At 38.4% G+C, this 25473-nt stretch overlaps 3 protein-coding genes across 3 annotated transcripts; 2 read left to right on the top strand and 1 right to left on the bottom strand.

Moving 5' to 3' along the window:
* Window positions 1-541: 541 nt before the first annotated feature.
* Window positions 542-6727, top strand: LOC128246008 (myogenesis-regulating glycosidase-like). The gene is made up of 3 exons (XM_052964218.1): window positions 542-721; window positions 1408-1588; window positions 4694-6727. Exons 2-3 carry the CDS (start codon window positions 1415-1417, stop codon window positions 6725-6727), a joined length of 2208 nt encoding a protein of 735 aa, XP_052820178.1. The 5' UTR covers window positions 542-721; window positions 1408-1414.
* An 8856-nt stretch (window positions 6728-15583) lies between these two features.
* Window positions 15584-18314, top strand: LOC128203786 (myogenesis-regulating glycosidase-like). Its single transcript, XM_052905329.1, has 2 exons — window positions 15584-15684; window positions 16009-18314. The coding sequence occupies exons 1-2, from the start codon at window positions 15670-15672 to the stop codon at window positions 18091-18093; spliced, it is 2100 nt and encodes a 699-aa protein (XP_052761289.1). The 5' UTR covers window positions 15584-15669; the 3' UTR covers window positions 18094-18314.
* Window positions 18315-18904: 590 nt separating this feature from the next.
* LOC128203787 (protein-S-isoprenylcysteine O-methyltransferase-like) lies at window positions 18905-25466 on the bottom strand. The gene is made up of 4 exons (XM_052905330.1): window positions 25267-25466; window positions 23820-24078; window positions 22683-22900; window positions 18905-20989 (listed from the first exon to the last, which is right to left on the bottom strand). Exons 1-4 carry the CDS (start codon window positions 25456-25458, stop codon window positions 20807-20809), a joined length of 852 nt encoding a protein of 283 aa, XP_052761290.1. The 5' UTR covers window positions 25459-25466; the 3' UTR covers window positions 18905-20806.
* Between the last annotated feature and the right edge of the window lie 7 nt (window positions 25467-25473).

The raw sequence follows: 25473 nt of genomic DNA, 5'->3' as shown, positions 1-25473 counted from the left end.
ATATTTAAATTGCATTGTAACACGTATTATGGGCGGGGGGGGGGGGGGGGGCGTCGTAGAAAAGTCAGGAGCAGCTCACAAGGGCACCAGTATGGGAATCGCAAGATGTCCGTGCAGATTTGGAACACTGAGAGGGTCGTAACAGCTAGCCGGTGCCCGCAGAACTATTGCAGAGGAGTTGCACAGTCCCGACGATACTACGCACACTGGCCAGGGGACTTACGATGTCCGCACGGGGCCCGCAGGGTGTAACGTTCGCCTTACGAGCTCCGTACAACATCATTGAAGATTAAATTTAAGTAAGCCGTTCTCCATTGTTCAGTTGATGTTTATTTTATCTGTTTATCTATCCTGTATTGCATACAGGGTTTTGATTTTTTTAATAAAGTTTCCAAGGTTCCAAAGTTTGAACAATTGTACTAAAGATTACCAGCAAACTGAGACTTGCATATTCATGTTGAAAATTGATATCACCATTAATCTGATAACGTTTGTAACCTGCATCTAAGGAAGATGATTAGGAGCATCTGTTAATATGTTTAAATTTTACTACTAATACATTTGAATACAAATTTTGTAGACGAAGTCATACTTATATCATTCTTAATATTTAAAATTTGCGATAAACACATATACAATAAAGGAAGTCGTTTGTACTTAGGGAGAATTTTACTGATAAAGCTTATATTTATGCCTATACCATCTTATGAGGATTATAAGGGTAAGTTAATGAATTGTTTTACCCGAATTAAACCTTCAGTTTACTCTTAAAGGGGTATTATATAGGTAACACTTGGTAGATGTTAAACAAATTTAAAACATTTTAGCTATATTTTGGCGCTTTTTAACTGGTGACTTTGTGGCCACGTAGCCATTAATTGGAGGAAAAAACAACATAATTACAAAGGCTAATATTTTTTAACTATACTCAATTAAGATTTGTTTTAGTTTTGATTATTAAAGTCAAAGGAATTAAACATTATAATGCATTAAAATAAAAAAGATGATATCTACCAAGCGTAGACTATAATGTGCCCCTTTGAATAAACTTACTTTTAATCATTTCATTCGTGTTAAATATTTTCACTGATAAAAGAACTAAATATGGATAATCATGTTATTACAGTCTAACCCCGTTGGCTCGAGCTCGCTTAGCTCGAATACCTCGATGGCTCGACCTTGATGTAAACTAGCGATTTCTTTTTTACAGAAGAAAATAATTCCCACTCGGCTCGAATTTTTCGAGGCTCGATTTATTTCCGCCGGTCCCTGGGATTTCGAGCCAACGGGGTTTGACTATTAATATAATGGTATATATCGGCAAAGCAAGGAGAGCAAAGAGAAATTTTAAGACAAAATTCAAACAAAACATATCTATGCTACAATTATGTTTTTTTTTCTGTAAAGCGGAAATATGATCAAGACTGGGAGTTCCTCCTACGATTTGACAGAAGTGTCGCTGCATGATGAGCACGAGTCCCCGGTCGTGCATGCGAAAGACGTCCGCCGACTCAAGTTCCGGTTCTACGCCGCTCTTGGTGTGGCCGGCGTCATCATTCTGGGTCTTATTATTGGAGTCGCGGTCAAGGTTTGTGCGCATATAACATGGACGTGTTCTTTGTCAGGACCACTCTATTCGTCTTCCGGGAGGGACGTTTAATCACAGAGACTTGAAAGTGTGATGCAGCTCCCAACAGCTGCCCCTGGTGTACTTTAAACAGTTGAATGTGGCCTCAGCTGAGAAAAAAAAATCAATATTGACCCCGAAAAAAGACTTCAACTTTATATGGCTTGCTTAACACGTCTTGGAACATGATACAACTATTCATCATGATTTATCGACAATATTTCAACATATTATAAAAGTTAAAAATCCACTAGGATTATATAACCCTACTATATAAAGTAAACCAGGGGCAGCTGTTGGGATCTGCATAATACTTTCATGTCTCTGGTCGTTAAATGGGGGTCCCGTGTGACAGTTATATTCACTGAAAGTGTCACTGGTGCATGTTAAAGCTGAACTCTCACAAATATAACGTTTCGACAACTTTTTTGTCTTGGAACGAGGTAATTGATGCGAAAATGCACGGAAACTAGTGGTATAAGACTGCTGACAAAAAATCAGATCGCAGATTTCATATTAAAGTTCAAAAATTGATTTGTTATGCATTTTTCTTAAACCGTTACTAATTCTTTGAGCCATAAAACATTAATGTTCGAACGGAAATATGAAAACCTGTGATCTGATCTTTTGTCAGCAGTCATATATCATTGGTTTGCAGCTATTTACGCAAAAATTGGCTCATTCTAAGACAAAAAATAAAGTTGTCAAAACTGTAAATCTTTGAGAGTGCAGCTTTAAAGAACAATGGTAGCTCTAACCAGGTTAACATTCTGTGTGTGGACTATGTTCCAAGAAACTCATATGACTAACAATCTTATAGGAGCACTCGCCGAATAGTTCTTGTCCGAGTATGTATAAGCTTACACACTACCACCCAATCGTAACAACTCGGCCATCTCCGGCAAGCTTCGAGATATCTTGATACTAGCCGAGGAGTTCCGATTGACTACCACCAGGACCGATGTAGATGCCATTCATCGTGGGTCTCGCGGTGTTTTGGGTACAATATTCTCCTTTGGAGAATATCGTATCAACTCGTTGGGGGTAAAATTCCGCATTCGGCTTCAAAATATTGTTTAAGTCAAACTTTGGGATTGACGGGGTCAAGCCATAATGCAGCCAGTAGAGGGCTTATAAGTTAACATATATATTTTATAACGATTGTGAAACAACATTATATTAATTACTCTCTTTGGCACGATGTTAAACGATAATATGGTAGTGTAATTGGAGTATCCTGGGGGAATCCCACTTGTAAGGCTTGGTCACTACATAGCGAACTCACATGCGCCCAGGCCGGGATTCGAACCAAGGTCGCCTATGTGAGAAGCGAGTGACTAACCACTGCGCTAACCGGACAAGGAAACAACATGTTCTTTATGATGTGTGTGAATCTATAAAGACATAAAAACACGCAAGATTTTGAATCATACTCGTATGCTTTTATGTGGTACAACGAATTGAGTCTGGGACTGAGATTTGACTTTAGTAGTATCGTGATATTGGAGCCAGTTCTTAATATTATGTGGGACTTTCATAAGACACTTGTACATTTATACAGTCGAACCCCGATGGCTCGAACTCCCAGGGACCTGCGAAAATACATCGAGCCTCGAAAAAATCGAGCCAAGAGGGATGTTTACCTTCAATATTATAAAGAAATCGGTCCTCTACATCCAGTTCGAGCCAACGAGAAATTCGAGCCAAGCGACTTCGAGCCAACGGGGTTCCATCATCTCGTGCTCTTCATAATACGATGAAGAATATCACAGTAGATCACAGAATTCTCATACAAGGCTTTTCATAAAGGGACTTGTTCAAAGAATTCACGTTGGCAACCATTTCTTTCAACTCTGTTTGAAATTGAGTTACTTAAAGCTGCACTCTCACAGATATACCATTTTTACATCTTTTTTTTATTTTTTGTCTTGGAAAGAGCAAATTTTTACGTAAATATCTGCAAACCAATAATATAAGATTGCTGACAAAAATCAGATCGTAGGTTTTCATATTTCCGTTCGAAAATTAACGTTTTATGGCCTGAACCGTTACATACGGTTTAGGAAAATTGCATAAAACATCAATTTTTGAACTGAAATATAAAATTCTGCGATCTAATTTTTGATAGCAGTCTTATTTAAATCGTTTCCATGGATTTTTGCAAAAATTGACTCGTTCCAAGACAAAAAATTAAAAAAGTTGTCAAAACGTTCAATCTGTGAGAGTGTAGCTTTAAAGATGTGCTCTTACTCCCAAATAAGATTTACCACAATCTATACAATTGTTTTGATATACAAGAAAGGATGATTAATTGTCGAAAACAATGGTTCTTATGAATGAGACTGGGTTTAATCTGAATGAAAATGCGGTAGTTCTACCTTATGAGACGATAGTAATAACAGATAATACTTTAGCATTCACCAATCATTTAATATATTTTGCGTTTTCAGCTATCAAAACACGGTTAAAATCCTGTTATCTGTAAATAATATTTTCCATAAATTATTTTTTAGTAAGTAGTTAAAGGTGTATCACTTAAAATTTATGTTCGTTATATATGTGTATGTATTGATTTTGAATAAGAGTGCCACTTTAACTTACTCATATGAATAAAGACCAAACAGCAACTGGCAGATATTCATTTGAAAATATATAAAAAAAAAAATATAATATATAAATCAAGTTATTTTCAAAAGCGTGACTGAAGCTTTTTTTTTCCAGCAAAACGCACCATTTCTTGTCACATTTTTAAACAAAATTTACATTAGAGCTATTACGGTCAAAACTCGCTGTGTCGAAGTCGTTGGGACATCGGGAAGAACTTAGATATAACGAGAATTCGATACATCAGAAAAACGAAACATGTCGAATTATTCGAAAATAGTTCAACATAACCGGAACAACAGAATTCGACATAGCGAGTTTCGACTGTATATTCCACAATTATATTGTTCGATGCCTGGTCCTTTTAAACGTGTGCTAGTTCCATTACAAATTGGGCTGTTTGTGTAACATGGACAACAAACTGTGTTTTAAAAACTAACACAAATGTAATGCTTATCTCAGGGCAATGGAAAAGGTGGCGGCGGAGGAGGGGGAACCACTGTGACGCCATCAACTACTAATATGACGTCAAACCCGACGTCAAAGCCTACGTCTTCGAAAACCGCCAACCTAGGGAACCTTTCAGTCACTTGGGGCTCTGGCGTTAGTTTTAACATTGCAGACAAAGGTCAATGGTCCCACAAGAACGCTAATAAAAGCACACCGTTGCTATCTCCAACTAATTGTTCTTCTACCATTGCTGTAATCTGTCTGGAATGGGCCGATGATCGTCGATTGAAAGTATCCCGGAAGAATGACATCACTAACGAACAAAATGCACCGCTCTCCTGTTATGACGTCGAGTGGACGGCTCTGAAATGCGTCGGTCAAGTATTAACCGACTGTTTCAACACAAGTGGTGCCCATTGGTACGGCGGATATGAAGACCATGATCAGCATTGGCCATTTGAGAAGAACTCTATGAAAGAAACATCCTATACAGGGAACGACCCATTTCATCCTGGCGTCATTGGTAACATTCTGGAGCGATATTTTGTCTCCTCAAAAGGGGTTGGCGTGTACGTAGATAATGACGTCCCATTATATTTTAGCCTGAACTCGCCCCAAAATGGTTTGATGTGTTTCTCGGCAAAGTATGAACCATATCCATACTTCAATGAGGACAATATATTCCCAAGGCTAAAATACACGGTGTGCAGTGGGGAAAATGTCAAAGACACGCATGTAGGAATGTCGAACATGTTCATCCCAAAGCCAACTGGCATACCAAACCAGTCGGTGATCAAGTACCCTATATGGTCAACATGGGCCCAATACCACTATGGTGTCAACCAATCAAATGTCCTAAGTTACGCACACGCTATAAAGGAACACAATTTTACTTGCTCTCAAGTTGAAATTGATGATGTATGGACGCCATTTTACGGCGATTACGACTTCGATACAAAATTTCACAATGCTAGTGATATGATACAAAAGATTCACGATATCGAATTCAACGTTTCCGTCTGGGTTCATCCTTTCTTTGATCCAAGAGGTGAATCTTACAAAGAAGCAGAACAAAAACATTACCTTTTGAGGCGATTTGATTCAGACTTCCCGGAAGTGACGTCATGGTGGAACGGAAACGATTCTGGCATACTTGACGTCACGAACACAAATGCAACAAAGTGGTATCTCGATAAAATGGAATATTTGAAGGGACATTACAAAGTTGATTCCTTCAAATTCGATGCTGGGTCGTTATCCTTCGCTCCGCATTTGTACAGCGCTTACAATTTAACAAATAATCCCTGTGATATATATCCTGGATTGTACGTCAAAATGGCGGCGCAATCTGACCATCAAAACCGTCAAGAGGTACGCAGTGGGTACCGGTCACAGCAGTATCCTATTTTCTTCCGGCAAATAGACAAAAGATCAAACTGGAGTCACAAAAACGCTTTCCAGTCTATTATTCCAAGCGCTCTGACGATTGGAATTCTCGGTTACCCGTATGTAATGGCGGACATGGTTGGCGGGAATGCATACGAAGGGTCTTTTCCCGATACGGAACTCTTTATTCGATGGACTCAGTTGAATACTTTTCTACCCGTTGTTCAGATGTCAATTGGACCGTGGGATTTGCAAAACGATACATACGAAGGACACAGCGTGGTTGATATTGTCAGGAGATTCATAGAACTCCACTCTGAAGTTGCAGACGACATCATAGCGTTCGCCGAAGAATCGGTTCAAACCGGTGCACCCATAATTCGACCTCTTTGGTGGATTGACCCAGATAACGAAACGGCCTTGACCTGTGAAGACGAGTTTTTGGTCGGCGACAAATGGCTTGTTGCTCCCATAATGACCCAAGGTGCCCGGAAAAGGGATATTTTCTTTCCCAGTGGGGAGTGGACGGAAGTTGGCACTGGGAATGGAACTATCTATACTGGACCTTCAGTTTGGTACAATTACATCGTGGAAATTGACCAACTTGCGTATTTCCGAAAAACGATTCATAATTCAACGACCAATGCTACTTTATTCTAACATACGGATTCATTTCCCCCGGAAATGACGTAAATGCGTGACACTACCGTCACATTTATTAGTGCTAAATTAACTTGTCAAATTATGGTGATATAGTATTTAGATGATAACATTATCGCAAACGTTGTGATATTCTTGACCAGAGTCAAACGCACATATACGTGTTGCCATGTATATGTAGCCGTGTATGAAATACGCCAATCTTTGCCCATAAATGTTGTTTGCATTGACCTTTATTTGTACAAATTCACACGAGTTGTTATATTTATGTGCAATATTATATAAAGAGAATCACACATACAAGTTATGCACCAGTCAATTGTAACCACGGCGCCCGAGGTCCGGGGAGTAGCGGGGACTTTGACTCTCTGTCAAGCCAAGCTCGGGCAAAGAGCTCGTGAAACCCCCGCCAAATGCCCCCGCACCAAAGGGCATCCAGGTTAGGCCCATTCCCCCCTAAATTTGGCGGGAAGACAAAACCTTCGCATACACCCGGCTCTGCGGGGCCACCTGGAAGGTAAAAACACGGCCCATTTCACCGGCTATCCCCGGTATACCCCCCCCCCCGGGGGGGGGGGGGGGTCGTGGTAACAATTGACTGGTGCATTATGTTTTTGAAAACTTGTATATATTTATCGTTTCGGCGTTACATACATATATATATATATAAACATTAAAGTATTATCGATCACAAATTATACAATAGCCCACTAGACATTGTGTAATGAAAACATAGATATTTGTATTAATACCATATAGACATATAGTATTGAGACATGTTGGATGCATTGTTTTTAGTTTAATTATGTATACGAAATGTTACTCTCCATAAACGACCAAGGTTATTATTAACAATATCAATGAGAAGAATAGTTTTTAGACATGATGAACATTTATTATCTTATGATCCGAAATGGGTCGCTACATGTGAAATAGGATTGGTGAACCAGCTAGTATATCAAATCTCATCTTCGGCACCCCAGCGTATTCATATCATATGTGAAATGATAACGCCGGGGTCCTGAGGGTGATCTAAACTCATTTGGAACTCCTCGGCAACGAAAACAACCTCGGGTGTATGCCGGTACATCAGAAGAAGTAGTTCGTAAAAAAATAATAACAGTATTTATTTATTTGTTTATTGTAGTGTTTTAAAGTGTTTTGTATATCTATGTTTAAATTCAATGTCAGTGAAGTGTTTTATTGCATAATTAAGATTGAAATGCTCAATTGAAATTACTACGCAATTTACTTGCAGTGTAGTTAAATGTAAAGATTTCTGTCATTGTAATGCACTAGTCAATTGTAACCACGCCCCCCCCCCCCCCCAGATCCGGGGAATAGTGGGGACGTTGACTTTCGGTCCAGCCAACCCCGGCTAAAAACCCTGCCCTGCGAAGACGAACTGATGGTTAAATCCCCGCCAAATGCCCCCGCACCCCAGGAGCCCTAGGTTAGGCCCATTCCGCACTATATTTAAAGCGAAGACAAAACCACCGCATTTACCCGGCACTGTCGGGCCACCTGAAAAGGGGGGAAGGGGCCGTGGTTACAACAATTGACTGGGGGGGGGGAGGGGCCGTGGTTACAATTGACTGGTGCATAACCCGTATATCCGATGTTGTTTTCGGTGCAAAATGGCCGCCTCGTTCTGAATGATCCAAAATATATGCAAATTCATTCTTCGGAATTACTTTGATAAGTTGTATATTACAACTTGTACATGTAATAGGGTATATAACATTACGTGAAGTCGTTCAGTCTAATCTTGTAATAAACCTGTGACGCTTCAAGTGACGTATCTAGCCCTCATTTCATGTGGATTCATAATTGTGCTAGGGGGCATTCTGAGGTGCCTTATTTAATACTGGAAAATGGACATTATTAGGATAATGGAGTCAAGTACGCATACTGCAACTTTGGCTATTATTATTATTATTATTATTATTATTATTATTATTATTATTGTCAGAATCATGTTGATTCAGCCTTGTACTCGCGTATAGGCAGCTACGCGCCTGGCTGCTATTAAATTGGAATCAATAAACTTGTCTACATTGATTCCAATATCGAATCACAATTACCTCCCTTTGTTGACGTTCTCCTATTCACATGACGTGACGTTTATGACGTCACATAACAACGTTGTTAAATCAAAGCTAATCTAGCTTAACGACACACGCAAGAATGGATATTGTTGATAAAATAAAGAAATATGTCTTTAAAAGACAGACGTATTCTCTCAAAGAAGGATACAAACGTACTGCATTCCATACCAAGCCGCCACGTCCATGTAAGTGTTGGTTTATGTTATTAAACATTAAATATTACATCCATATGTATGAACTACCACAGGAGCAGGGTGTATTGATATTCAACACACCTATGACCACGCCCCTTCACTCCCTACTCCCCCCCAAAAAAAAAAAATGAAAATAAATAAAATTAAATAATACAGAAAAAATAAATAAAAATTCCAAGGCGTATTAAAAATGAGTTATATTATCATATAATCTTTGTAGGTTATAGAATAATAGTATAAAAATAATTATTGTTAGTTATTACTATTTACAGTTTCCCCATCACATACGTCTTGGAATATGTATTTATTTTTATTTATTGTTTTTTTGGAAGGGGCGTGGTCATAGGGTTGTGGCATAACAACGCACCCGGTCAGTGTGTGCACTACAGTACGACTAAGATAGATTGATAATGGGGAATCATACCATTTCTATGGAACGCTTGAATAACAACTAGGTTATGTTGCCGTTGACACACTGAATCTATCCAGTAACTACCTGTTTTATTATAAATATATATTAATAATCACGTTTTTTTCACTATACTATTCGTATGTTTGATAATAGAAATTTATATATATATTGTAGATGCCTGCATAATAATGATATTCATGTTTTATAGTAGTATAACAAAAAGGTTTCGTCATACATAGAATCTGGTACCATGACAAACTATTATCATACTCCAGGATATAATAAAAGTAGATATAAGTCGAGAAGACCGCTCTCTCTATATAATATAAGTAGATATAAGTCGAGAAGACCGCTATCTATATATAATATAAGTAGATATAAGTCGAGAAGACCGCTCTCTATATAATATAAGTAGATATAAGTCGAGAAGACCGCTATCTATATATAATATAAGTAGATATAAGTCGAGAAGACCGCTCTCTATATAATATAAGTAGATATAAGTCGAGAAGACCGCTATCTATATATAATATAAGTAGATATAAGTCGAGAAGACCGCTCTCTATATATAATATAAGTAGATATAAGTCGAGAAGACCGCTCTCTATATAATATAAGTAGATATAAGTCAAGAAGACCGCTCTATATATATAATATAAGTAGATATAAATCGAGAAGACCGCTCTATATTTATAATATAAGTAGATATAAGTCGAGAAGACCGCTCTCTATATATAATATAAGTAGATATAAGTCGAGAAGACCGCTCTATATATAATATAAGTAGATATAAGTCGAGAAAACCGCTCTGTGGAAGTGTACAAAAGTATTCTTCTTTTTTAATGTGATAGGTTTTTTTCAGTGCACCACCATATTAATATATTTAGTAACTAACACTTCTTTGGGCGATAAGAAGGCAGCAATCCACTAAGATCCTTTTTTCTCATTTAAAAGGTCATTTGTATTTGTTTTTTCAGCATTCGGGACTAATCTCAGCGCTTCGAAGTATGGGAAAGAGCCCCTTTACTGGGTATGTAAAATGCATTCAGACAAACCATTTGAAATACACCTTTTTCATTCAGACTTTTATATGAATAATGTCTATATCAAGAAATAAAAAGCGAATATTTTCAGGTCGTTTCATTTGATATTTGAATTAAGTTATCCGGTCGGCACAGAAGAATATAAGTATCTTCCATGGCCAAAAGTGTAATATATTCTTATCTTACCCACGGGCGAAGATAAAATGCCCGTATGGAACTCCTTTTTAATGGTTACCACATTGTAATTACCCCCTTGTTGAATACTGTAGCGTCAAGGAAATCTTGTCTTATGGTATAATTTAGAACGCTTATTAATTATTTCTCGCTTCAAATGTCACCATAAAACAGTTTTCACGCACCATTCAAGAAATAATGCTTCATTTTCTTTAGAACTATATAAAAAGACCGATTTGACTATTAACAAATTCTGAATCACTGCGCGAATATCCATGACATCCACGTGCCATCGCATATCCATATGTAATTATTTTCACTAAGCACAAAAGAGTTCCTGCAAAAAATACATTTTTACTTAATTTTGTTTAACTGAGGTGGGAGAAAAAACATCCACCATAGCCGCTCGTGTAAGATAGGTTCATCCCGACCCTCGCGCAGGGTGTTTTGCGGAAACTCGGTAAACCTCGTTTCTGCAAAACACCCTACGCTCGGGTCGGAATGAACCTATCTAGCATGGTTAAATTATTGGATCTACTTATCTGAGGTGGGTGAAACCTCACTCTCGCTATTTAGCAAGGCGTCTTGGGTTCGAAACCAGCCCTTGTCTCATGAGAGTTTGTTTTGGTGTTTACCAAGCTGGACAAGTAGGTTTCCTCCGTGTTCTTCAGTCGGACGACCAGGGTCATTTTCCATCCATTTCAACAACCTCGGATCTATTTGGACGGTTTACAATATCAGAAATCTCAGATATCAAAACACTGCCATTGATTGGGACTATTTATGAAAAAAAATACTTCTGATGTATTGGCATACACCCGAGGTTGTTTTCGATTGAAAATGGCCGAGCAGTTCCGAGTGCCGGGTTCTCAGCTTCCACAAAGGCATAAAACCACACTATCGTGTAACATCGTGCCAACAAGAGTGGTTTATATAATGATATGATAGCTTGTTTCACTTTCGTTATAAATTAAATTAATTTAAAACTATCAAGCTTCAAAACTCATTTATACATTTAAAGGTTCCGACAAAAAGGCGCCTTGCAGATATTGACGATTTTTGGAGCAGGACAGAAAAGCTGAAAGCAAGCATCATCGCCGAACTTCAAAGAGAACGAGATATTCCAAACAGGTAATTTAAATACAGCCAAACCCCGTTGGCTCGAACTCGCTTTGCTCGAATTCCTCTTTGGCTCGAACTGTATGTAAAGGACAAATTTCTTTATACTGAATGTAAGCATTCCCGCTTGGCTCGAAAAAAATGAGGCTGGAGATTTTTTCCCCTGTTCCTGGGAGTTCGAGCCAACGGGGTTCGTCTGAAATGGACTTTGAAAATGATAATATCCATTTCGAACACGATCATCGTGAGTTTGTTTTAAGAAATTATTATCAACAAATCTATAGCTGTTATCGTCCTTTATCTTTCCTATACATGCGGATGTACCCTTCCGTCCAACAGCGTACCGATTACTCAAGACTATTTTTTTTACCCAAACGATGCGTAGCGGATAGTTTTTAAATCTTAAGAGTCTGCGTTACGCACACTGCCAATATTTTTAGTATCTGTGTAATGCGTACCATCACAAAAAACTCATTAGGTTCCTTTTGAATACCGCTTTAATACTAAAATGGCGTGTTTCAGTCTAAAATATGCACATTTGCATGTAAGTGTAGATGTGCGTTCTCTTTTCTTAATGTCATTCTTTTCAGACAGTTTATTGTTCATATTGAAATTTCAGGAAGCCGGCACAGCCAGACACGCCTCCCGCAGTCATCTTCCCCGCCCCCCTGCTGCCAATCCCCTTCCCGCCGCCCGTCCATTCAGCCCCTCCACCACTCTACTTTACCTTCCCACCCGTTCACCAACCACCACCTCGAGTTTTCCTGCCCTTCATTCCCGTGCCTACCATTAAGATAGAGGATGCGAGTGATGATGACAATTCACTTCTTTGTAATATATTTTCGAATAAATCTTGAGAAAAAATATCGTATTTTGCTTAATCATATATATATCTCCCAAATACTTAAACATATGATGATAACAACACCCCCTTACGTACCAAAACACTGCCCACTTCGTAGTTCTGCGTACTGCGTACCACAACTTTGCGTACTAAAATACTGCCCATTTCGTAGTTCTGCGTACTGCGTACCACAACTTTGCGTACTAAAATACTGCCCATTTCGTAGTTCTGCGTACTGCGTACCACATTTTTGCGTACTAAAATACTGTCCATTTCGTAGTTCTGCGTACTGCGTACCACAACTTTGCGTACTAAAATACTGCCCATTTCGTAGTTCTGCGTACTGCGTACCACAACTTTGCGTACTAAAATACTGCCCATTTCGTAGTTCTGCGTACTGCGTAACACAACTTTGCGTACTAAAATACTGCCCATTTCGTAGTTCTGCGTACTGCGTACCACAACTTTGCGTACTAAAATACTGCCCATTTCGTAGTTCTGCGTACTGCGTACCACCCTCTTAGAGTACCAAAAACATTGTCCAATTTAAGGACTGCGTACCAAAAAACCGTTTATGTTAACGTTAGTTCTGACTACTGCAAGCAGCCCATATGCGTACTGAACACTTCTTAAAACATCGAACATCGCGTACCGAAAAATGAATATAGTTGACGGTTATTTATTGTAATGAGTTCATACCCAAATGTTTCACCAGTCGATGTTGAAGGAGACAATATATTGAAGGGGGCCGTTTATAAAGGGGGGCCGGTTTTCTTGTCTGTGAGAGATCTTCAACAGTGCAGTTACTCTATCACTAAACTGACATTGTTAATTGTGTTTATGTTCTTTTTTTGTTTCCAAACGTTCTATAGTGACATTTCGAAAGAATAGCTCATTCAATACTCAAACCTGAGACTAAATTACAGAAATTTAGTCTCAGCTGAAAACAAATCAAAACATAGATATAGATGGCGTAATAAGTACATTGTCGCAGACGCTCTTCATGCGTGAACGCTGTTCAAAATCCAAATACAGTAAAACTGCGATCGCTCGAGGACGACCATCGGCCATATGCCGTCGTCTCTACTATAACTGTTGCTACAAGAAGGCGCTACTTGGAACGTCACCAAGCAAAGAGTGATGACAAACCTGGCTTCTCCAGAGCCCCGTTCCAATAAAAGTCGAAGGTTTAAAGGCCTAGTTTAAGGAATGTTTGGCATGATAATCCCCTGCTGTGCATCTCCTGCTAATTGCACTAGTGTCACAGAAGGGGCCAATTTCTTGTTTATTCGTTTAGTGGTTCAGGGTCCACTTCTAAAATAAAACCTCCAAAACTGCACAGCAGGATACTCAGATCGGAGATCTGATAAGACAACTAGGCAATGAGATTAAGATCAATTAACAGAGGTTGTGTACAAATACACGTTTTGTGTGTGCTTTTTTGGGGTGGGGGTGGGGGGAGGTCATTCATAGAAGGCTTAAACTAGGCCTTTAAAGGGGCTCGCTCTTGCTTTTGTAAACTGCATTTTTTTGTATGACGAAATAAAAAGTGTGGCAAGCATAAGAAGTGAAAACTAAGATACTGACGGCTGGAACCCTTCAGCAAATGTTGATATATGCTCAAATAGTGTCTTTATGGTCCATGAATGTAATAAAAGCTTTTAACGTTAAGTTATATTTTATTTTATTTGTGTAGGAGTCCTTGTGTGCGTGTGGATTTGTTGCCAGTTTTCAAATGCCCTTAACTGTACCGGCATGAGTTCGCAGCCCACTGAAACCAGAATGTGTCTTCATACTTTAAGTGTATTTTTTCTGCAGTTTCAGTATCAAAGATAATTCTAAAAGTTCTAAAAGAAGTGTTTTCAGATGCTTCCCTATTGCAGATCATATATCGATTGGATTTTGTTAGCCCCCCCCCCCCCCCCATATAAAAAAAATAAAAAATCGTTTTCATGTCAATATCGGAGAAGAGTAATACTATAAGCTCAAAATGCACAAGTTCACACTTGAACTGTTATAAATACCCCCCTCCCCCTGCTAAATTTTAAACAAAATAGATGCCAGTAAAAAGGGTCGGGCACATGTCAAAAGGTTGCGTTCCTGAGTAACACACCCTCAAAGGTCAATTCTTGGACCCGCCTCTGGAAACGGGACCCATGGGCGGTAAAGATGGAAATGGGATGTGAGGTGAAACACACATGTAATGCACCAGTCAATTGTAACCACGCCCCCCCCCCCCCCCTGCTGCGGAGAATAGCGGGGACTTTGATTTTCGGTCCAGCCAATCTCAGGTAAAATCCCCGCCCTGTGGGAACAAGCTGCTGGTATAACCCCCGCTAGATGCCCCCGCACCACGGTAAGGCCTATTATAATGTACATATTTAAAGCATACGTTTTGTGTTTACTTCATATTGATGGTTATTTAAGATAACATATGATATGGCCTTTTAAACAGCCGATTATTTTTCAAATAATAAGATGGGGAATTTTTAAATAGCTCGCGAGATCTCGTTAAACTCCGTGAAAAGCTTGGCTAGAACGCGGACAAATCCCGTTAAGGAACGGATAATTCCCGGCACAAAGTCATGCATTCACTCGCCATTGCGCAGCCACCGGGAAGGTTAAAACACGGCCCATTTCCCCGCTTACCCCGGTATACCACGGACCTGGGGGGGGGGATAGGGGCGTGGTTACAACTGACTAGTGCATAATGATATTGTGAACCTTATTATCAGTATTAACGAGTCAGCAATAGGAAGGTCACATACTCCTCACTTACCTGTACAACATATACATGTATGTTTTATATATAAAAAAATCCATAAACGAACTACAGTCTGATTATTTTGGAAATAAATAACATCAGACTTCAAACATTACGATAACCCCCAATACCTGATATAAATTTTAGTGTGTACGTTTGTATATAACTATGCATTCGTATTTGTTGGTATTACTTTATTTACCTAGTTATCTTGCAGATAAACGAGCTATTTAGTCACGATCTGAAAATGACAGATTGAAAAACGTTTTAAAGGGTTTTGAGATATGTCTTCGGAAACAGTATGTTTATATTGCGTTTCTTATTATTATTGTTGTTTTTGGTGATTGCTTTTTCCAGGTTAATTTGCAATCATTTTTTCTAAATACTAATAACTACTTATAATTTGTTATTGTAATGCACAAAAGAACACACGGGGTTTAAGTTGCTCTCGTTAGAAATGATATATTTATGGTCAGCAGATAAATTCAGTTACGTAAAATGTCGTACCAAAATACCACAAGCAAATAACTGCTGATTCTTTTGCAAGTTAAAACTTGCAGTTTGTAGGTATTATATAACAAGGTGTTTTAAGTTTTCTTCTTACACATTCAAACTCCTTTCAGAATTTGGTGTATGAAACGCGAACCGTTACCGCAGCCCCTGGCCGCTCCAAGCAGACGCGATCTCTGCTGGTTGTAATGAGCTGCCTTATTCTCCTCGCCGGCGTTGTGGGCGTCGTCGTATGGCGGGTGGGAGCCGGCGGTGGAGGCAGCCCAGGACCAGAACCGACTGCCGCACCGCACACGTCGGCATTTCCGGTTCGTGTAAGGAATCTCATGTTATCTAGTGAATTGGAGTTGAAGATTGTTAACGGAAGTGACGTCAAATTGTTAATAGACTTAGGTAAAGGTGGATTTTCTGCGGTGCCTCGTCGGTGCAATAGTTCGTCTGCTAGTGACGTCAACGCTTGTCTCGAATGGGAAAATGAAGCTCGATTGCGTATCATTTACAACAGCCACAACATCGATCAGCGTCTGGGATCCGCACTAGACTGTTACGAAATATCATGGGAAGCGTTACGTTGCGTGGACCAAGTTTTGACGGACTGTGTAAACGTCAGCGTTGATCAGTGGTATGGTGGGTACGCCGACAAGCATCAATATTGGCCGTTCCAAAAGAACACACGTTCGCTGAGGGCTTATCAGGTCAATGATTCTTACGTTGGCGAAATTGGCGGCGTAGTCGAACGTTATTTCTTTTCAACAGCAGGCGTCGGTATGCTAATTGACCATGACGTTCCGCTCTACTTTAGCTTAAATGATCCGGATCAAGGTCAAATGTGTTTCACGGCAAAATACGAAACGTATCCGTACGTTAACGTCAAAAACGTGCCTCCGGTGTTGAAATACAAACTATGCCAAGCGGCGAACGTGAAAGACGTCCATCTGAAGATGACTGAACTTTTTATCGATAAACCGACGGGGACCCCAGACGAAATGCTTTTCAAACGGCCCATATGGTCAACATGGGCGCAGTATAAGAAAGACATAAATCAATCCACTGTCTTAGAATTCGCAAACGATATCATTGCAAACAACTTCTCATATGCCCAGATTGAGATAGACGATGATTGGACGCCTGCATACGGTGATATGGACTTCAATACAGCAAAATTCCCAGATGCTCGGCAAATGATCAAGGACTTAAATGACCTAGGATTTAGGGTAACTCTTTGGGTTCATCCGTTTTTCAACGCGGATTCTATGGCATTCCAAGTGGCAGCATTGAACCGCATGTTGGTACGGCAATTAGACAGTCCCGCTCCCATGATTACACCGTGGTGGGACGGTCCTTTGGCGGGAATATTGGACGTTTCAAATCGGTCCGCAGTCGACTGGTTTCTTTTAAAATTAAACTACATGAAAGCGACGTACAACATTAGTTCCTTTAAGTTCGACGCTGGTGAGACGTCATGGGCTCCTCATATTTATAGCCAAGCTAACGTTACGTTGAACCCCGCTGAGGCGTACCCGATGAAATGGGTTCAACTTGCAGCCGAGGCGGACCCAACTTTTCACCAAGAGGTTCGAGTTGGGTACAAGACACAGAAATACCCGATCTTTGTACGCATGATGGATAAGGGTTCAAACTGGGGTCATGACAATGCGTTTAAGTCCATTATTCCTTGTGTGTTGACGTACGGGCTTCTTGGGTATCCATTTGTACTTCCGGATATGATTGGTGGGAACGCGTACAACGGCCAACCGGATCCAGAATTGTATGTTCGATGGTTGCAGCTTAATGTATTTTTACCTGGAATGCAGTATTCTATTACGCCTTGGCATTTTAACGATACCATTGTCGACATAGCTCGAACATTCACAGAAATGCGGGAAAACTTTTCGTCTGTTCTCATCAAATTTGCGCGAGAATCGACGAGAACTGGCGAACCAATCATACGGCCGCTTTGGTGGATGGATCCGAATGATCAGGTCACGTGGACGATAGAAGACGAGTTTCTCGTTGGAGACGAAATTTTGGTTGCCCCGGTGATGGAGAAAGGAGCAAGGTCACGTGACATATATTTTCCACGTGGTAACTGGAAGAATGAATTGCGTAACACAAGTGACGTCATTTCTGGTCCAAAGTGGGTGCAAGATTACAAAGTAGACATTGACGAACTAGCTTATTTCATGAATATTAGTTGACATTTCAGCCAGGGACATCCATGATATTGAAGCCGAATGTAAAAATTTCGTAATTTACAACAAGAAACTTAGAAAGCCTGAAAACTTTCTCATGAGAGAATTCAAATTTCGTGCACTGTACAGTTTAAATTGTTCAACACGTCTGTTTATAAAAGTTTTAGTTTTCCTCTTTGTAAACATTTTATTTATAGAAACATAGTATAGGCTAAAAACTATGTGTGGTTAGGATTACTTCTGGTCAAAAAATACGAATGATAGGTTGGGTATTTTAATGGGGAATGGTATTAAAGCAGATTGTCAGTATAAAGCTTTCATGCACCAGTCAATTATTACCACGCTCCACCCCACCCCCACCCCCCAAGTCCGGGTGTATACCGGGGATAGCCGGGGAAATGGGCCGTGTTTTTACCTTTCAGGTGGCCCCACAGTACCGGGTGAATGCGGTGGTTTTGTCTTCGCGCAAAATATAGCGGGGAATGGGCCTTACTTCGGCTCCCTCGGGTGCGGGGGCATTTGGCGGGGATTTGACCATCAGTTCGTCCCCGCAGGACGGAGATTTTACCCGGGGTTGGCTGGACCGAAAGTCAAAGTCCCCGCTATTCCCCGGACCTGGGGGGGGGGGGGGGCGTGGTTACAATCGACTGGTGCATTACTGTTTAAAACTACATATTAAAACACACTATAAAAAGGTAAGTAGAGTGGGGTATCCCGAGCCACAAGTGTTTTTTTTAGGCCCAATGAAGATTTCCTTTTTTACCTTCTTATCACAGCCTTGATTCATACGGTCAGGATTAAGGACTAAATTTATAACTAACTTATTTACATGTTTTATTTCACAGCTTATTACAATTTCGGAAAAGACCCATAAAGTTCTTTAAACTTCATGAGCAAATAGCCCTGATCTGAAAGCAACTTTCAGTGCATATATAAAGCTTTGCATAATTATACTTTGTACATAAGAATTTACATGCAAATCCAAAGGCAATGAAATCTATACAAAACAATTTTCCAGCGCAAAACTTATTATAACCATGCACATGTACTTCACTACTTGTTCATGTAATTAATACAATCGTACAAATGATTATATTTGTCTCATACTAAATACCATATCAGGCAACTTAACATTCCTTATACATTAAACTTCAAATAAAGAGACTTGTTCACCAAAAAACACTTACTGAGCAGATTGTTTAGAACATAGTCTTTGATAAAGTTAACAACGTTGTTAACAATATCGTTGTTAACGTTTAGATTGTTACTGCTCTGGAAGTGAAATGGATCCACTTTTGAACTGCTGTATTTCTAACAATATTTGACAAATGTTTCAGCTGTACTTTTTTACATTAAATATGTTAACACATCATCATACAGTTATCCTTTAAAAAATAGCAACGACGTGTTAACTTTAGCAAATTTCTAAACAGTTGGCCCATTTTGTGTGAGAGGTAAACAAATTGCTTGTCACAATGAAAAAACATCGCCATAAGCTCAAATTAAAACTATTAACAATTATTTATCTATGTGAGAGAATTTTCTCTATTTGGTTACAAAAATATGGTATTATAAAGTATAAAAAAGATGTTCGTGGAAATGCTATTGACAACTATCGTCTTTCAGACTTGGATCTACAATATTCTTATCAAATACATATCTTCCACTCACTGTCTGGTCTTTCATTAAAGATGCACTCTTACTCCCAAATAAGATTAGACACAATTAATACTATTGTTTTAATATTCCCAAAAAGATGAATAAATGTCGAAAACAATGGTTCTTATGAAGGATATCGAGTTTAATTTGAATGAAACGAGCATAAAACATTGTATTTCTACCTTATGAAACTGTAGTGAATCACAGTAAATCTTTTAGCATTCACCAATCATTTAATATTTTTGCGCTTTCTGCTATCAAGTACATGGTTACAATCTTATCAGTAGTTAATATTTTCCATAAATGCAATTATTAGTATCTAGTGCAAGGTTTATCAGTCAAAATGTATGTTTGGTACACATGTGTATGTATCTATTTTGAATAAGAGTGTCACTTTAAGAAAGAAAATAACATAATTCAATCTGAGCAATTTATAGAAAAATCATAGTCAACATGAACCCTGTGAAAGTCCCCTTAATTTGACAATGACACCTATTTCAAATAACACGCAGAATCTCTCAAAATAAAACGTGACAGTGATACATGTATACGGTGCAATGTATATGGTACATTAAGTGCTACATGGATATCGGACATGTACACCGATTTTCTAGCATTTATACACGTCAAAACATGCACATATCACATCATACAGCAGCTTAAACTAAACGCTAACCAAATTTACTTTTAGGGAATAAAATTCTGTTTTCGATCATGTTTCGTTAATTTACACAAATGAAAAACATATGAAATTCTGTGATCATGCGTTTTTGAAAGACATCAACATATTATTACATGTCAGAAGTTTGTCTCAGAAAGTTTTAATAAAGTCCGAAAGTTTTCATTTGATCTCACCCAAAAAATGATGAAGTCCATGAAAAATCATCTAATTGCATATTCACTGCCTTCAAACTATAATAGATCACAGCTTGCTATTAAAGTTTATATCTCAGAAAATGTTTAACTGGAAGGTTCTATCAAAGCCTTTCATACCAGGCATCCCAATCTCAATAATATCGTTCATGTATTCCAAATAATCTTCCCCGATGAAACTGTTTCACTAGAAAGTTCCATCAAATCCTTTAATAAAGGGCAATCCAGTCCCGACTTTCTTCTTGTATTCAACATAGTCTTCCCCGAAGAAATTGAGAAGATATATTTCCTCTTCATATATGCGCTGCTTGAAAAATTTCCATGAAACTGCTGTATATCCCACAAGGCACAATGGGTTGCATAAAATTATCTGAAACAGAAAAAGAACAATGTTAATGAAATGCAGTTATTTCTGTGTTTCTTTCATTCAATCGTTGTGCAAAAACCAATATATACTACCAAAACAAATCTCAACCATTCACTGTTTTATTTGTCTTAAAGGCCTAGTCAAAGGCCCGCCCCTGTTATAAGGTCCTGATGCCAGGAGCTGGACAAACATCCAATGGACAAAACCTCCAATGTAATTTTTGACTAGTCGTACAAAACATCTCAGATCATTTTGACATGGTGGGCAAAACATCTCAGATCATTTTGACATGGTGGGCAAAACACCCCAGTTCATTTTGACAAGGTGGACAAAACATCCCAGATCATTTTGACAAGATGGACAAAACATCCCAGATCATTCTGACAAGGTGGACAAAACATCCCAGATCATTTTGACAAGGTGGACAAAACATCCCAGTTCATTCTGACAAGGTGGACAAAACATCCCAGTTCATTTTGACAAGGTGGACAAAACATCCCAGTTTATTTTGACAAGGTGGACAAAACATCCCAGTTCATTTTGACAAGGTGGACAAAACATCCCAGTTCATTTTGACAAGGTGGACAAAACATCCCAGTTCATTTTGACAAGGTGGACAAAACATCCCAGTTCATTTTGACAAGGTGGACAAAACATCCCAGTTTATTTTGACAAGGTGGACAAAACATCCCAGTTCATTTTGACAAGGTGGACAAAACATCCCAGTTCATTTTGACAAGGTGGACAAAACATCCCAGTTCATTTTGACAAGGTGGACAAAACATCCCAGTTCATTTTGACAAGGTGGACAAAACATCCCAGTTTATTTTGACAAGGTGGACAAAACATCCCAGTTCATTTTGACAAGGTGGACAAAACATCCCAGTTCATTCTGACAAGGTGGACAAAACATCCCAGTTCATTTTGACAAGATGGACAAAACATCCCAGTTCATTTTGACAAGGTGGACAAAACATCCCAGATCATTTTGACAAGGTGGACAAAACATCCCAGTTCATTTTGACAAGGTGGACAAAACATCCCAGTTCATTCTGACAAGGTGGACAAAACATCCCAGTTCATTTTGCCCAGTTCATTTTGACAAGGTGGACAAAACATCCCAGTTCATTTTGCCCAGTTCATTTTGACAAGGTGGACAAAACATCCCAGATCATTTTGACAAGGAGGACAAAACATCCCAAATCATTCTGACAAGGTGAACAAACTTCCCATCCTAGACATTACCGTTAGTTCCCATAAATGTCAGTATGGACACACATTTATCACCACAACAAAGGTGTTTTTTCAAAAATTATAATGCATAGTCACATGTAACTCATTTGACTTTAATCATAAAAAATTGCATATGATTTAAGTTCAGATAAAAATATTAGCAATGTTTTGGAGCTTTTTAAATTTGAGAATATGTGGCTACATAGGTATTAGTTGAAAAACGCCATTTATCTGTACTTTAATCATATGATTTTGTTTTCATCATTACAGTCAAATTTATAAGTTAAGTTAAAGATGATAGTGCATAAAAATAAAACATTTTTTTGCATCAACCTTTTGTGTGTGCCTTTAACATCTAGTATATCCAACTCCAGACCTGACTGGACTGAGTCATAAAGGATCCATATTTGAAAAAAAAAAGATCATTGTATTATTTCTACCACCCTCTACCTGCTTTTCTTACCTGAGTACCAATACTCCAAGTGAACCAGCCCACATAGGATGGATGTCTACACAGCGAGTAAATGCCACTAGTGACCAGTTGATGATCCTTCTGTTTCTGATACTGGACGTAATGGTTGAAGTTGGTGGATGCAGTTATCATGCTGAGTTTGCGGACAACCTCCCCTATGATGACTAGGAACAGTCCCACACGGCTGATGTAATTGTGATGCTTGAGACCTGTCATTTGTAAAATGGTTTGCAATTGAGAATATATATCCATCCAGTTTAAATTTTGTATTTATGTGTATTCAATGCTTAAAGATGCACTATTACTCCCAAATAAAATTGAACACATTTAATACAATTGTTTTAATATACCAAAAAAGATGAATCAATGTCGAAAAACAATGGTTCTTATGAAGGATACCGAGATTAATTTGAAAGAAATGTGCCGAAAACACAGTATTGCTACCGTATGAGACCATAGTAGATCGCAGTAAATCTTTTAGCATTCACCAATCATTTAATATTTTTGCGTTTTCAGCTATTAAATTAACAGTTATAATATTGTTAATAGTAATTAACATTTTCCATAAATGCACTGTTTAGTAAGTAGTTGGGGGTGTATCACTCAAAATTTATGTTTGTTTTACATGTTTATGTATTGATTTGTATTGAGTCTCACTTTAACATACATGCCATATTCCTGAAGACAATTCTACGGGATTTGTTCAGAAAGGCTATATATAAAAATGGAATAAATAATATCAATATTGTTTATTTTTTCCATTTCCCATGTTTTGTTTGCTTAAGATCATTATTACAAATAAATTAATCACTTCTGGTAAAATTTGATAATCATGTTTCCTTTCCATTGTAATATATGAAGTCATTTTCTTCCATGTGGTATTGTTTGTTTATATTCAGTTTTACTTTACAGACTGTGGTTTCACTTTGTCATTGTTGCCTGTTGTAAAACTGATTTAATTTTTTTAAATTTTACTTTAAATTCAAGGGGAATTTAATCCCCACCGGGAGACCGGATGGAAGAATAAAAATTCAGGGGGATTTCCCCCTCCCCCTGCTGGGAGCTATGGCATGTATGGCTAAACCAATTCGTTAAAACCATTCATTTACAAACTATTGCTGTAATTACCTGGAAATAACAGCCATTCAATACTGAACTCTAACCAGCTGGCCATGGCTGCCAACTTGTACTCTTTGCTATGATCTAACAGGTAGGATTCCAGACTCAATGACTTTGGATTTGTCACCGCTGTCGTGTAGTATTCTGACCAGTGGAAAAAGCTTAACGCAGTCAAATACCAGCCAAAATGACTGATTGTCGGCATCAAAAAACTTATTATCAATCCAAGGCTAAAGGCACAGCCTAGAAACCCGGCTCGTAAGGCATTCTGAAATCAAAAAGGAGCTTGAATGACTAATTAATTTTCTGTTTACAATCGTAGTAGGTTTTCGAATGATTTATCAAATGTGAAGTTCTAAAGAAAAGACATAACATTAGATTTCAGCCATAAATCTTATGTTTTTTTCAGGAATTTATCTTAGCTTTTCACACAAGTATCAAATACAAGGCCGTCTTCTTTTTTGTTTTATTCATATAAATAACTTGTGAATTTTGTTTCTCTGCCGCCCTAATCTAAAATAATAGACGTGTTATACGGGATTCTTCCAATCCCTAACGTCTAAACGGGAATGTGCAAAAAACGGGGATGTTTTAAAAATATTGAAATTGTTTTAAATGTAGTATTTTATGGTTGAAATTGATCATAAGGAGTTATATTCATATTTCACCATGTAAGTGAAATGTTATTTTGCCAATAAAACGAAAGTTGACTGACACAGACAACAATTATACGAAGGGGAACAACTCGATACAATCGTAATAACTCGGCCTTCTCTGACAAAGCTTCGAGATAGACCTCGTTATACAGTCTTAACAACTCGGCCATGGCCGAAATGTTCCGAGCGATATAAAACTGTGCCCTAGAGTCTTGCAGGTGCCCTTCATGTATATATCGTTATGTTTTGACAGAATGAAATGAAGAAAAGCCGTCAAACTCATAATTATAAGCTGGATATTTATTTTTGTGTACGGAACTAATATAAAATAACATTAATGAAGAAAAGCCGTCAAACTAATAATTACAAGTTGGATATTTATTTTTTGTGTACGGAACTAATATAAAATAACATTATCTGGTAATATTTCTTGTATTTATGATATTTTATAGACGCTATATGTTTTAACCCGGAATCCTGATCGGAACAACTACCCACTTTTGATACTAAATAATTTGTACGTGAAGGATTTGCTACATCAAAAATCTAAAAAAAATCTGTCAACGGACAATTATTTGGACTATCTGCCGCCCCACCAAAAAACCTTCTTGTCCAGCTATGTGACATGAACCAAACTCATATGCACTCTCTGAGAATTGTCCTCAGGACACATTAGTGAAAAGAGAGAGTGCTATCTACTTCATTTACCAGAGATCACTACTGCTCTTAAACGACAAGTCGAAGGTGACAAAAAGCACAAGCAAATTTAGTGAATGAAAGTGAAAATATTATTAAATTACCTGGTAACTAGGGTCGTCACGGAAGATATATTTGACAAGGACGTATGACAGTCCACACCATACTGGAAACACCAAGAAGCTTAAGTATAAACTATTGCTAAATTCAGGTAGCAGCTGACATATCAGAACTGCTAGAAAAGAGGTAGAACTAGCACAAAATGTAAATAAACTAATATTGTCCGGTTCCGCCATGGACGGCGCCATTTT

The sequence above is a fragment of the Mya arenaria genome, chromosome 9 (assembly GCF_026914265.1).
Source record: "Mya arenaria isolate MELC-2E11 chromosome 9, ASM2691426v1".
NCBI classification, from domain to species: domain Eukaryota; kingdom Metazoa; phylum Mollusca; class Bivalvia; order Myida; family Myidae; genus Mya; species Mya arenaria.
The sequence above is the reverse complement of the archived record's forward strand: the minus strand, read 5'-3'. Positions and strand labels throughout refer to the sequence as shown.

Bases quoted from the DNA above. Each gene is read 5' to 3' on its own strand.
- LOC128246008 (XM_052964218.1), top strand. From the start codon at position 1,415: ATGATCAAGACTGGGAGTTCCTCCTACGATTTGACAGAAGTGTCGCTG. The intron at 1,589-4,693 runs GTTTGTGCGCAT...TGCTTATCTCAG, and splicing joins TTATTGGAGTCGCGGTCAAG to GGCAATGGAAAAGGTGGCGG.
- LOC128203787 (XM_052905330.1), bottom strand. From the start codon at position 25,458: ATGGCGGAACCGGACAATATTAGTTTATTTACATTTTGTGCTAGTTCT. The intron at 22,901-23,819 runs GTAATTACAGCA...TACAAATGACAG, and splicing joins TGAATGGCTGTTATTTCCAG to GTCTCAAGCATCACAATTAC. The intron at 20,990-22,682 runs GTAAGAAAAGCA...TTTCTGTTTCAG, and splicing joins CTTGGAGTATTGGTACTCAG to ATAATTTTATGCAACCCATT.